Here is a 13,405-nt window from a genome sequence, read left to right as displayed (position 1 = left end):
TCCCATCAATGACAAGTTTCTAAAGCAGTGACTTAATTTTTTTAATGCACAGATATTGACATTTCGGATGACTTGAGTTGATTGAGCAAAAGCAGAAGAGCTAAGGAAGTCTTAGGTTGTTTTATTGATTAAGAAATGTTGCAAGTCCAGAGGAATTTTCCCACATCGCTAGATATTGTTCTACCAGCATAAAGGGTGCAGACTCCAACACAGGTGCTTATACCTGGCAAGAGTGGTGTTGCCTCCCTTTGCAAAGGCCTTCTCAGCCACACTGACAGGTACTAGAATTCTAGGTTGGTTCCACGGATGTTCAAGGATGTTAGTGAGAGGGGTAATTAGTGAATGGAACAAAGGATCACCCCCACAAGCTGAGCTTTATTCTCATGCATCCTACGTGTTGAAGTTAAGTACAGATCCAAATCTGTAAGCTAGATTTTTCTGTAATAAATATTCCAAATAACATACAAATAAGATCACTGCCACATTCCAAGTGAATTTCTAATCACTAAAGAATGATTTAGCCAGATTTTGCCAAAGGCAAATCAGCAAAATAAGAATTATTAGAGAATGAAATTAAATGTAAACACTCAAAAACAACTAGAAATGAAATGTCAAGTTTTTCAAATGGCAATTTTTTTTCTATGCCATATCTCCTATGGTTTTCTTAAATTTTAAAGAAGTGTAAGGAATAAAGTCACCTGGCTTTTGCTGAGGGCATGTCCTCTCAACAGCCTGATTTCTTCTTAGATTGTCCTTATTTCTAAATCCAGCCACTCCTGAGAAACTGAGAGCAAAGACTATAAGAAAACATTGTGCAAGATGGCAGAAAAAGGACTATTCTCATACAATGTTAACTTTGAAAGTACTTTTTATTTTGTGAATTTTTTGTTCTACTTTCTGCCTTTGCTTTACGAAGCTCTCTTCACAGATTAGCTACTTCATTTTTGTTATTTCTTGGATCATTAGCCTTCTGAAGTTTCTTGAAATAAAGTAAGTTCAGTAAGTAAAGATGAAGGAAAACATAACATATCCATATGCCTTCTGTATAATTTGGTTGGTGTTTCAATCAGATATGTGTGATTCTATCTCAATAGCACATTATCTTTAAAAGAATATTTTTAACTAAGCCTCCGATCGCTTTTATGAGATTTGATTCTAGACTTGAAATTATATCATACTGTACACTAATATAAAATTGGGACTATTTTTATTGTTCAGGATTTAAATATCTTGCATTTATTTATAATCCCTGATACTGTTAGGGTATGTAATGATACCTTGTTTCCATCTGGAAAAATTATCTCCTGAAATACTCATTAGTTTAGTCCTTAAACAGGTTGGAAAGCAATGAAAATACTACTTTCATCAAATTTCCTCATACAGTGCATGGAATTTGACATTTGCCTTAAAGATACACAGAAGTCTTCAACATTCACTTTCAGCTATTGATCACTCCAAGGATATTCATGATTTTTCTATTTAAATTTTGAACAAATATATTATTTTGCTTAAAAAGGTTTTTGTTATTTCCATTGATCCCTTTGGAAAGCTTCACTCTTGGCGCATATATTTTTAACATTATTATTTTCACAAGTTTTCTTGGAGCTGGGGAGATAGCTCAGTAGAATAAGCACTTGCCTGGCAAGCCCAAGGGCCTGAGTTCAGTCCCCAGTTCCACAAAAAAAAAAAAGCCTTACTATACAGAAAAGTGAACAGGGCTGTTTCCTCTGACCATGGATGTTAGTTACTGAACAAAATTCTTACTGTGGAGTAACTTCTTACTAATAGTAACTTCTGTGACTTGTTCTGTCACAGCCTTGGCAAAGTCAGAAACTCCAAAGTTGGAAAATGAATAAGTAGATTCTCCAGACTTGTGTTCACTTTTTCTAAGTCAATGACTTAGTGCTAAAGTGAGAGAAACATTGTTTATTTGCTGGCATTACTTTTTAAGTCATTTAAGATTCTGAAAATTAATTCTTTGCTATTTTTGAATAAGGAGAACTTATCCCCTTATTATCTCTGCAAGAGATATTAACAATTATATTTTATACCATGTTTTTTTAAGTTGTTTCTCCTTCTCTGACAGAAGGATCATGTGACATTCTTAGGTTTGGTTTTTCTGTTTGTGTCATGTGTGTAATGTGTAACGTGTTATCTGTCTGTACTTCATTGAAGCATTTGTAGTACTGTCTGGGGGGCACTCAGTTCGTTTAATGAAAGCAGTTGATAAGAGCTGTCTTGTGTGGATGCCTCTTCCAAGAAAGGCCTTACCCTGTGCTTACCCGCCTCATTCATGAAATGTAATACTGTCACTGTGCTGTTTTCTGCTGACTATGTTCCAGGGGCAACAGAGATGGCTCAGGGAGAACATCTGGGAGTCGCCAGAGCAGCTCAGAGAATGAATTGAAGTGGTCTGACCATCAGAGAGCCTGGAGCAGCACAGATTCTGATAGCTCCAACCGCAATCTGAAGCCCACTATGACCAAGACAGCCAGTTTTGGGGGCATCACGGTGCTGACCAGGGGTGACAGCACATCCAGTACCAGAAGCGCCGGGAAGCTGTCCAAAACAGGTAGTTAGTACTGAATAGATTTATGTCCCCTGATGTGTTCAGTGTTAACTCAAGCTATGTGGTCATCCTTCTCTTGGAGTCAGCTCCACATGACACTGTGGGAAATTAAAAGCTGCCATTTAATCTATATAGATTACTGCTTCTTTTTAGCCATGAGCTTTAACAGGTTATTAATCCATCTAATATTCAGTCTCTTACCTTTTATTTGAGTGCATATATGTAATGTTTACTTAACTAATTTAACTTTAGTCAATTTTACTTCCATAAGTTGCTTACTTAAACTGTGCACTAGTTTAATTAAATTTAAATTAGATCACTTTTGTAAAAATGATTACCATGGCACTTGTACATGGCAATTATTTAATGAAAGTCAGCTAGTGTTTCTTGTAGTTGTTGTTTTTTAACTTAGTGGTACAAGTTAGTCCTTGCAACTATCCTTTAAAGTAATTATAATATTAATAGATCCCATTTTTGTGTTAGCACACATTAATACAATGCTAGTAATTATATTAAGTATAATATTATACTTAAGTATAGTATTATATATATTATATTATGGTAATGTTCTGTAACCTAGTTGCACTTGTTCCTTCATCTGAGATATGGAAATAATAGCAACTGTATTGCAGGATTATTATGATTATTGTAGGATCATTATGATTATGATTATTATGAAAACTAAATGCCTCAGTATACACAGAGAAACTTGAATGATGCGTGACAAACTGTAAACACCCAGAAAACATTAGTTCTTATGCATTTTCTCTATTCCAAATTATTTTTTTATCCCTGCTTCTCAGACAAGGTAAATGGGTCTCTGAGCAGTTTAAAGGTTTTGGGTTACTGACTATATGTATGTTTCTCTTTTTGACTTTTTTCCCCAAGTGAGTAGTGATATTTTGTGGTAGATAATTTAAGTTAGCATCAACAGTCTCTAGTAGGTAAGTGATCATGAGCGGTAAGATCTAAAAGAAGTATTAACTTGAGGGGTTTTTAAACTAACTGAAGCACTATTTTGACTAAAAACAGAGGACCTGCTGCCTCTCAGCAAGGCAGAGATTTGAGAGCTGTGTTTCATTGACATCTGCTAAGTGTCAGAATGTAGGCAGAAGGTCAGAGGAGAACAAGGGCCAGGGGCAGGAGATGGGTGGGGCAGAGCAGTGAACACAGGGTGCCTAGAGTACCCATCACCATTTAGACAAGAGCAGACCTGGACATAAATATTGTCCCAATCATCCTTCACACTCATGCTGAGGCAGGAGGAAAGGGATCTGCAGTATTTATGTTCATTGTGCTGATAGTTTAACATAATTATGCTGTTGACAAATTCTTTCAAATAAATTATCTCATGTTTTCCTACATAAGAAGAAAATTAATAGCATTCAGTCAGAGCCACTAGTATGTCCTTACAGTAGTGCTCCTTGCAAAGATTCAGGTGGGCTTATACTATCTTCCTATGAATTTTATTCACAATTGTTGAGTCCTTGATTTCTTCCTCTAATTAATTGCTCTCATATCCCACTATTGGAGCAACTAAAGTCAAGAAAATCCACCGTGGTACACTTGAACTCCTGTAAACTAAGAAAGGTTAAATAGCTTTAAATTTTAAAATGCAGAAACCAAATGCTTTAAATGGCACACTTTAAAATTGCAGTACACCAAAAGAGCTCTTAAGATTTTAAAATCAATCATCACTTTCTATGCACCAACATCCAATCACTTCTAAAGAAAAGCTCTTTGGAAACATTTAAAACACTTCAAGAACACTAAAATGCCATGTTCTTTGAAGAATGATTGCAAATTGTAAGTGCCTCAGACATATTTTTTTCTTTAATTTAAGTGTCTCCTTTTGAAATCTTGTCAAGGTGCAGGTATGGTGAGGAGAAAAAAAATAACTTAAGAAGATCAAGGTAGGATGTCAAAATGAACTTACAATTTCCCATGATGGGTTTATGAAGTACAGCTGTAAGTTTTATTGTCTTGGAGGTTCAGAACAGCACAAGTTTCCTTTTTTTTTTTAACCTCATTGTTCACAGTAAAAGTGCAAAATCTTTTTTAAATATTTCAGAAACCAAGTATGGAGTGTGACATTTGAGTAACTGTTCTCCTCTAATTATACAGGTTCTAGCTTTAAATAGATAATAATGAGACTTTTTCCAGGTCAGAAACATGTTTTCCTACATTTTAGTAAAATGGATATTACTGAGATCTGAACATAAAACCACATTGTCTTGAGGCCTGTGCTTCTACCAGACACCCAGCACGTGTCTGTGGGTGGGGACAATGCCCTTGCACACTCAAAAAATATTTACTTATGCTCGCTTCGGCAGCACATATACTAAAAAATATTTACTTGTTACTTAGGCCGCAACCTCAGTGAGATTGTCGATGCAGCTGAGAAATACAACTAAACCTGTTTATTCCTGTGCTGGCCCCGTGAAGCTGTTTTATTATTCATTCTCCCCCTTGAGCCTCACCATAGAGGTCCTCAACTTCAGCTACTTAAGGGACCTGAGATTGTGCGTTCCTAACAAGTTCCCAGTTATTAGCTAGTAATGTTTGTTGGAAAAAAAACATGCTTTGTAAATAACTTCTCCAGGGATATAAAATAGCATTTTGTTTTAACAGTGTTATAGGATGTGATACATTGTTCTCTAGATTCAGGAGCTTTCTTGCTGTTCTCACATTCTTTGTCTATATCATAGGAAGGTTTTGGATCCAGTGAAGGTTCCCTTGTCTGCCTACTACATCCTCTTGTTTATTTTTGTTGCTATGCATCTTGGATATTTTCTTTCTGTTGTAATTCTGGAAGCTTCAGGTTATTCCACTGAACTCTGATCCCCTAAATCTGAAATATTTTCTTGAATTACTAATTCAGAAACTTACAGTTATCTGTCTGCAGGATAAAATGTACTATATGGTCAAACAATCAAAGAAAACTTTATTTACAAAGCTAGAAACAAGGGTCCAGGCTGCTGCAATAGGAGGGGGACAAATTCAGTTTCACTGAATCAAAATGCAGCCAAATTTTTAAACACTGGGATAAACAGTGGAAAAATTGAAGGATGTTAGAGTGTGCTAAAGCAACAGTTTGCTAATGTGTTTGCTAATTAGTGCTTATGGAGATTGGATTCCTAACAACCTTCCCACCACACCCCCACCCTGCTCTGCGCAGGGAAACTTGCAATCTGTCTTCTTGATGACTGCATTTCAGAGGCTTGGCTCCTAGGTCCTTAGGAAAGTGAATTCTGAACTGGAAAGCCAACTGAAAGCTGGGAGGTTTACCAGAGCATCTCAAGGAGTTCTCCCCTTCCACACAGCTGCCTCTTTGGGTGCAGTTTCAATTTCTGAACATTCCACTAGAACTTAGCACAAATTTAATGACAGCTTTGTCCCCTCCTGAACTGTACTCAGTGACCAAAGTGTAAACATTTCACTGATTTAGAGCTTGTTCCATGGAACCAGGCTGACAGATTTGGACCAATCTCCAGCACTCAACAAGTGAGATTTGGGAAAACTAGCTGATATACCTGAGACTCAGTTCTCATCTTTGAAATGAGGTTGCTATGAAAATTATGGGAGACTATTCCTATGGAGAGATTAGAACAATGTTTGTCACACAGACACACAGTTTAAATATTGGCCATGACTACCCTTAAAATCCTAAATTCTTCAAGTATCAGTCTCTCTGTATTTGAGTCTTTGAACCCTTTAAATCCTGAGTCATTTGTCATCACTGCTAGTATCTGTTCTTCTCAAGTATTGCGGTCATGCTGGCTCTACATAGAGTTCTGTTCTACCTCATCAGGGTGGTAGATGCGCACAAGTCCATCAAAGCTGGTTATAAACAGACTGGAGAGGTGGTGACTAAGCTTCACTTTCACGTATTGTGGAGCTACCAACTCAGAAAGTTGACTTTCTGCCTACCTTTGCAAGTGTGGCAAGTTTAAACCAATTTTAGTTTTCTTCTTTTCTTTAATCCGTGAATTCAAATCATTCACTTTGTCTCATCCTCCCTCCTATTGAAGTTACTACTTTCTCCCAAGGTGACAGGAGAAACTTTTGTAAATCAGTGATTAATCATCATCTATCTAAAGTCAAAATTATCTCACTCTGTATTCAGTGTGTCTCTCCAGCCTGCATGTTCCTCACCACACACACACACACATACACACACACACACACACACACACACCACCACCAGCTTTAGCTCACATTTTATCAGATTTCAGATGTACTTTATGGACCCTATTTCTTCTCATTAATGAACTGACTCCCCAGCCTACAGATGAGTTGAACTATCTTTGTATCATCATTTCTATTGTTGCTGCTGTTGGTTAATTCATTTCCAATGTCCACCTTGCCATCGAATTGCTCACAGCAAGTCTATCAACAAACACTCCAGGCTGCATTGGGACTATGACCTCAGAGTCGTAATTTCAGTAGTTTTACCTCAAAAGTATAGCATTCCCAGCATCTTTTCTACACCATTTATTTTTATCCCTATGTGTTATTCAGAACCAATTGAACATTCTAAACCATGTAGATGGACAATTCTGAACTAAAATAAGACATTACCCTTATTAATAAACAAACCAGGGCCAGGGAGATAGCTCAGTAGAAAAAGCACTTGCCTGGCAAGTGCAAGGGCCTGAGTTCAAGCCCCAGTTCTGCCAATAAATAAATAAATAAATAAATAAACCATGGACATAGCAGAAAAGATGCGCAGTTGTGGACACTGTTTATAGTATCTATCTGTGCACACTTTCTAGAGTCAATACATGATCATCATGAATAGGTCAGGCAGTGTGGCTCAAATCCCTCTTATAATTATACAGCCATTTGAGCTGGTTGGGTTATCTAACTTCTCCATAGTCATTCCCTATCTATTAAAAACACAAATAATAGTAATTATTAAAGTGTTCTCAAGTGCTTATGCACTGTTTTCAGACTCTCCAATTGCCCTACTACACTACAATTTCATTTTGAAGTTCTATCACTTACCACTTATTTTTAAAGTTTTCCTTTAACTAATAGAGGGATTTGTTCTAATGGTGTTTGTAAATAGGATATCATGTCCACATCTTATACAGCAATTAAACACTAGGAAGAATGTATGCAATGTGTTAATTATTGAAACTGTCCTACCAATTTGATTTGAAACTGTCTCATTGCTATTTGTTTCTCAATAAAATTATGAAAAAATAAAAAATAAATAAAGTTTTCCTATTTATTTGGAGGGCAGTTTTTAGAATCCTGAAGGTATTTCACCTATTGTTGACCTTTCATGAACTAGAAAAATTATTTTCAATGAGAAAATTCAGTATCTATGGGTAATGGTTGAATAATTCTTTTTATTACATCCTTCCCACCTATTCTATAATACAAACCATTAGTTTGAATTCATATTAATAAGAATTTTTCTTGGCAGATTTTCCCGCTAGTCCTCTGTTTAATACTTAGTACCCACAACAGCCAAGCTTATTAATGAAGCTGCATAGCTCTTGCTACTTTGGAAGGAAAGGAGTCCCCAAGGAATTGGAACGTATCCGATGCTTCTTGCTTTGTTCATAGTGGAGGGCAAGAACTAATTCACTAGGAAGATTCTACATACTGTTACCTACCTATTTGTATAACCTCAATATTTATATTCCTCTGTGTCCCCTGAAGCACACTCAGTCTTAACTAAAGGTTCATGAGTTATTACAAAGGATGAGCCCAGCTCTTGAATGTATTAAAAGGAGTTCCTCAAGTATGTGAAATGCAGTCCAGCATGTTTGGTGTTTAAATATATCACATGAACAAGTATAATAATTCCCACCATCTATTTGTCACATACTTAGTTTCAGGTCCAGTGTTTGATTGCCTATATCCTTTTCATCTTAAACCCTTAAAGTCTTTAGTCAGTGTTGTTCATCTTTACAAAAATAAAGTCAATATTTAGCAGTTTAAAGGTGTCCATGTCAGAAGGCTTTTAAGAGTTCAAGTCCTGATTTATTTCTGTCTCCCTAATATTCGCCCTTGGGCACATTCTCCTAACCCATCCCTTTTTAACCATAAAAGAGATGCTATTTGATTTTTAAGTGTTCCACTCATACATCGCAGGAGTGATGTAGGTTTTCTACTCCTACATGAAAAATAAGGTGGCTCCTCACTATAAATCTTCAAAATTCAGCTTTATGCATTTTGAAGAAATAGTACTTAAGAACTAAGCTATGACCAGTGTATCTTAGGACTTCTTATGGTGTGGGTAGTCTCTCTGCTCTGTGTCCTATTAATGTTATTCTTATCATTTCAACTCAGTAAGACATTTCTATGGAGTCAACAGCTGAAGAACAAGGGAATTTGCTGCTACTGAGGCCAGAGCTTTAACGTGCCATTTACCAATGTATCACTTCAGTGGTATGCAGAAAGGCTGAAAGAGAGAGGGTGTGTCATCAGTCCCTGCTTTCTTAGAAAATAGACCTTTCTGAAAAAATAATTAGTAAAGGTCTCAATAAAATGTGAGCCCAATCTATGGAGTAGGCATTAGTTAACTTTTTCCTGCAGTGTGCATTTCAAATATTTTAAGGATGGTTTATCAAAAACATAAGGCTGTTTTCTCTGCTTACTGCTCTGTGATTTGTGACCTGCTCACCCTGTCCCTGTGCCAGGTTCCGAGTCTTCCAGCAGTGCAGGTTCCTCAGGATCGCTGTCCCGCACCCATCCTCCTCTCCAGAGCACAGCCCTGGTCTCAGGAGTGGCCACTGGCTCACCTGGCTGTGTGTCCTATCCAGAGAATGGAATGGGGGGCCAGGTCCCTTCTAACAACACCAGCTACATCCTCCTTCCACTTGAAGCTGCAACAGGCATCCCGCCCGGAAGCATCCTTCTTAATCCACACACAGGTTAGTTTCTACCTATTTTGATAATGATATAAGGTTGTCAGAAGATTGTTCCGACATTTGATTTTACAAATTTGCTAGCAAGTGTTTTTGAAAATTTGTAAGGAGGGATGCTGAGTGTGTGGATTTTTGTGTAGAATCTTTGTTTAGGAAAAGCAAACATATATCAGATTTATATTTTCATATCTATCTAAACACAGATATGGATATTTCCCTGAAACATTCACTTTTGTCTCTTTCCTTTCTTTTCACCATAATCTCATGCATTCTTGAGAGCTAAGGCTAGAAACATGAGTGCAATGAGCCAGGATATACTAATTAAAACTTTGTGTTCCTTGGACCTAATCCTTTATTAACTCATATTAAATCAAAACATTTTTCAGCATCCGAAAAAATCTCAGGATTTTATTTACCTTCTGAATGGGAAAGAATATGTTCAATGGGAAGGAAAAACTGGGATGAAGAAAAGCACAAAGGAAAAAGGGGGAAAAGACAAATATGTATATCTGCAGGATAATTTAAATAATTGTACCACTGATTTCTTCTGGTCCTTTGAAAGAAGAAGTTAATAGTTAATTTTTATTATTTTTCAATTTCTTGTTACCTTCTCTCTCTTTTTTTGCTGTTTTCTTTCTTTTTGTTTGTTTGTTGTTGTTTTGCAGGTTTATATCTGGTAACCTAAACAACTAACTTGAAGATAACTTTGTCTAATGAAATTTGTATCATTTCTAATGCTTTATTTCTTATTTTGTATTCTTAAAATATATAATATCTCAAAAACTTGAAGAATCAATTAGGACTTATAGTTGGTCCTGAAACAGAAAAGTTGCTTTCATCTTAGAACATCACCAAACTCTTATAGGGGAATAATGGACAGCAGTGGTGAAGAGAAAATTTTCCATGTTATAGGGCCAATAAGTTTAGACTGGTTTTGTTAGGGTTTGGAAAACTGTTCATTCCATGCTTATTATCACTTCAATGATGAATAATCATTTATTCTTTAATTTTGAATTTCTCAAGTCACTCAGTTAACTTCCACATTAATTCCAAAGGACTAAGGGCATTGAAGTCCTAACACTAGGGGAAAAAACAAACAAACCCTGTGGGACATCTATTTTACGGAGGAAATCATTGAGTGCTCCCAAACCCAATATGGTAATATATGGGAATATTTTGATTAGGATTATCATGACCTAGAAAAGAAAGGTAAGCTAGTGAAAACTAACCATCCCTAAAAATACTATTTACCATGCCCAAAGCAGAGGACAGTCCTCAACAGTGGGTTACCCAGCTGAAATTAACAGCAATGCTGTAGCCAAGTAAATCCGGTTGGGAAAGTTTTGCATTGATGAGTCACTTCCTGGGAGACCTTTATTAGTGATTTTTTTTTAAAGATGGAATTGTTTCAAAATGGATCTGAGATTTAATTGGTATCATTTCAGAATGTTTCTTCAATTAGCTAATTTTGAAATGTAAAACTAGATGAGTATCTCATAAAATTCATCCTACTCAGTGTTCTCACATATATAGTTCCACTCATAATTAGAAGATTGAGAGAAACATGAAATCCATACTAAAATAGTTACTTGAATAATTGCCACATTTTCATAAAACACATGGCAGATCCTCAAAGTATAGTGTTGGACTGAGACTTTTTGAAAATGCCATAAACTTGAAGGAAAAAAGTCATTATTTTATTGAAAACCATATGAAAGCTCCAGATTAGATACTTCTTAGAAGGATGTTGTATTGCTGTTATTTTATTTAGATTATTGTAAGCAGCATAAAGGAAATTGAAGGATGACCAGGATCCTGTCTCTTACTCTGGGCCTTGATCAAAGTGTGATCTGAGTTTGTTGGCTTCAATTTGTTGGCTTCAACTTGTAATTGAGATAGTGAGTTTGCAGAAAAGAACACACATTAAGCACTTACTTTGAATGATTTGTTTTAAGCAAAATTGCAATGTTTCAAAGAAATTCAGCACAGTATTTTTAGGGTACTATGCAGGAATATTGTTTGCAATGATTGCATGGCTGTGCATGCGAATGTGTATATTATCAGTGATAATCTTGTTTACAAAAAAAGTAATAGAGTGCTGCTGGTGCCAAGTCCCAATTCTTACTTATTGGATGGAATCAATAGGAGCTGCTATCAAAATATCTCTTTTGGAAAGAGATCTCAGCTTAAGAACAGGATATAATAATATTGTTGTATGGCTCCTCCAGATATTTCTCAAATATGACAAATGCTAGACATTAAAATATCTCTGAACTGGAAGGAAAGCACATTACTATATTTATAAGATAGTTGAGTGATACAATTCAGGATGAATTATTATGTTCTTTGTAGAATGTACTTATTTTATGAATTAAAAATGAACACGTTGAGACTGGGTATGGTGGCACATACCTGTAATCCCAGCACTTGGGAGGCTGAAAACAGGAGGATCACTATGAGTCTGATCTGTGAAGTGAGACCTTGTACTAAATACATAAAACATAAATAAAATAAACACACACATTATATAGATAGATAGATAGATAGATAGATAGATAGATAGATAAACATATATATTAGTTAATTTTGTATAAATCTTAGTTTTTTGTCTCCTAAAACTAAAGAATAAATGATAAATTTGAGGAAAATGGGAAGAATTTAGAAAAATGTTTATTGGAAAGGAAAAGAAGAAAAATTCTCTTGGCAGCTAGCTGGGTGAACAGGAAATCCAATCATGCTCTCTTTGCCTTAGTCTTATGTAGAGAAGTGAAGGGTAAAGCACAGGGGCTTGCTTTAAAAGAGATGAGTTCAAAAGGCCATTGGTTATCTTGCATAATTCCTTGAAGTCCCAGTCTTGAGGGGGAGAGGAACTGTTAAGCAACTGCTGCTAAGGCCATTCTCAGGCCCAGAGGAAAGCCTGCTTCCCTGAGGGAGGAGTCCTCATTTCTTTATTCCCATTCCAATCCTTACCCTTCCTTCTTGTATTTATTTTTGCATGAGTAAACCTGGTTTGGCCACTTGGATTAGTTCTTATCGTGAATGGATAACTTTATTCTCATTTACATATCCTGCTTAACTCTCTTCCATTTAACTTTATCTTGGGCTTCTCTAACAGCCCACTTGGATAGCCAGACTCAGCACTATAGAGTATGTGCATATGTACATATGTAGCTACCCTATCTCGCATTTGACTTCTGCTGTGGAAAATGGCAGGTTACGTCTTTGGGCTGAAACCCATCTTTCAGTGCCAGCACTGTGAACCCTTGAAAGTGCAGTTAGTACCCTTTCCTAAATACTTTCCTATACTCTGGTTTCTCTTCAAATTGTATAAATCTTTCGCCTTTTACTAAATACTTTCCTGTCAAATACAGTACATTGTCCAACTTTGTTGCTGTTGGGGTCCAAGAACACATCACTACTTCGTTTCTCACATGAATTGCCCTCAGGTTCATTTCCATGTTATTAGCATTTATAAGCTCTTTATGAAAAGGCACAAAACTTAGCTATTTCATTTTCTATCTTATCTATTCCTTCCCCAGAATGGATCACAAGATTTAGGCCATAGTTCAACTAGTCAATAATTATATAATATTGAAATATTATCCACTACTAATTATATATGTTGATTTGGACAGTGGAACAATGTTCATCTACCATTGTATATTTGATAATGTGGTTCATGTATAAAATTGTAATTGATGGAAGATCAGTCTTAGGTGAAATTAAAGTAGACAATAACCTACTTCTGACAATCATGTGCCTATTCACTGAAACAAGATTAGAACTTCTTTTGTGAGCACCATTGACTTGGCTATTACCAAGTACTGAATATCGGGCAGGTTGAAACCAGCCCCAGCCACATATGCTCCTGCATTTTCTCCAATACAACTATGCATTTTAATTCCATCTAGAGTATCTTTCACAAAGTTGTCTCTATACAGCATGTTCATTG

At 36.2% G+C, this 13,405-nt stretch overlaps 1 protein-coding gene across 7 annotated transcripts in view; it reads left to right on the top strand.

Moving 5' to 3' along the window:
- Positions 1-13,405, top strand: part of Arpp21 (cAMP regulated phosphoprotein 21) — a 160,828-nt gene that overhangs the window by 85,827 nt on the left and 61,596 nt on the right. For all 7 annotated transcript variants that reach the window (XM_004635255.2, XM_023719771.1, XM_023719767.1 and 4 more), the window contains 2 exons: positions 2,343-2,572; positions 9,226-9,459. In XM_004635255.2, the coding sequence (XP_004635312.1) occupies positions 2,343-2,572; positions 9,226-9,459 (464 nt within the window). The remainder of the gene's footprint in view (positions 1-2,342; positions 2,573-9,225; positions 9,460-13,405) is intronic.

This window comes from Octodon degus, unplaced genomic scaffold (genome assembly GCF_000260255.1).
Source record: "Octodon degus isolate 3935 unplaced genomic scaffold, OctDeg1.0 scaffold00071, whole genome shotgun sequence".
In the NCBI taxonomy this organism is placed as follows: Eukaryota; Metazoa; Chordata; class Mammalia; order Rodentia; family Octodontidae; genus Octodon; species Octodon degus.
The sequence above is the reverse complement of the archived record's forward strand: the minus strand, read 5'-3'. Positions and strand labels throughout refer to the sequence as shown.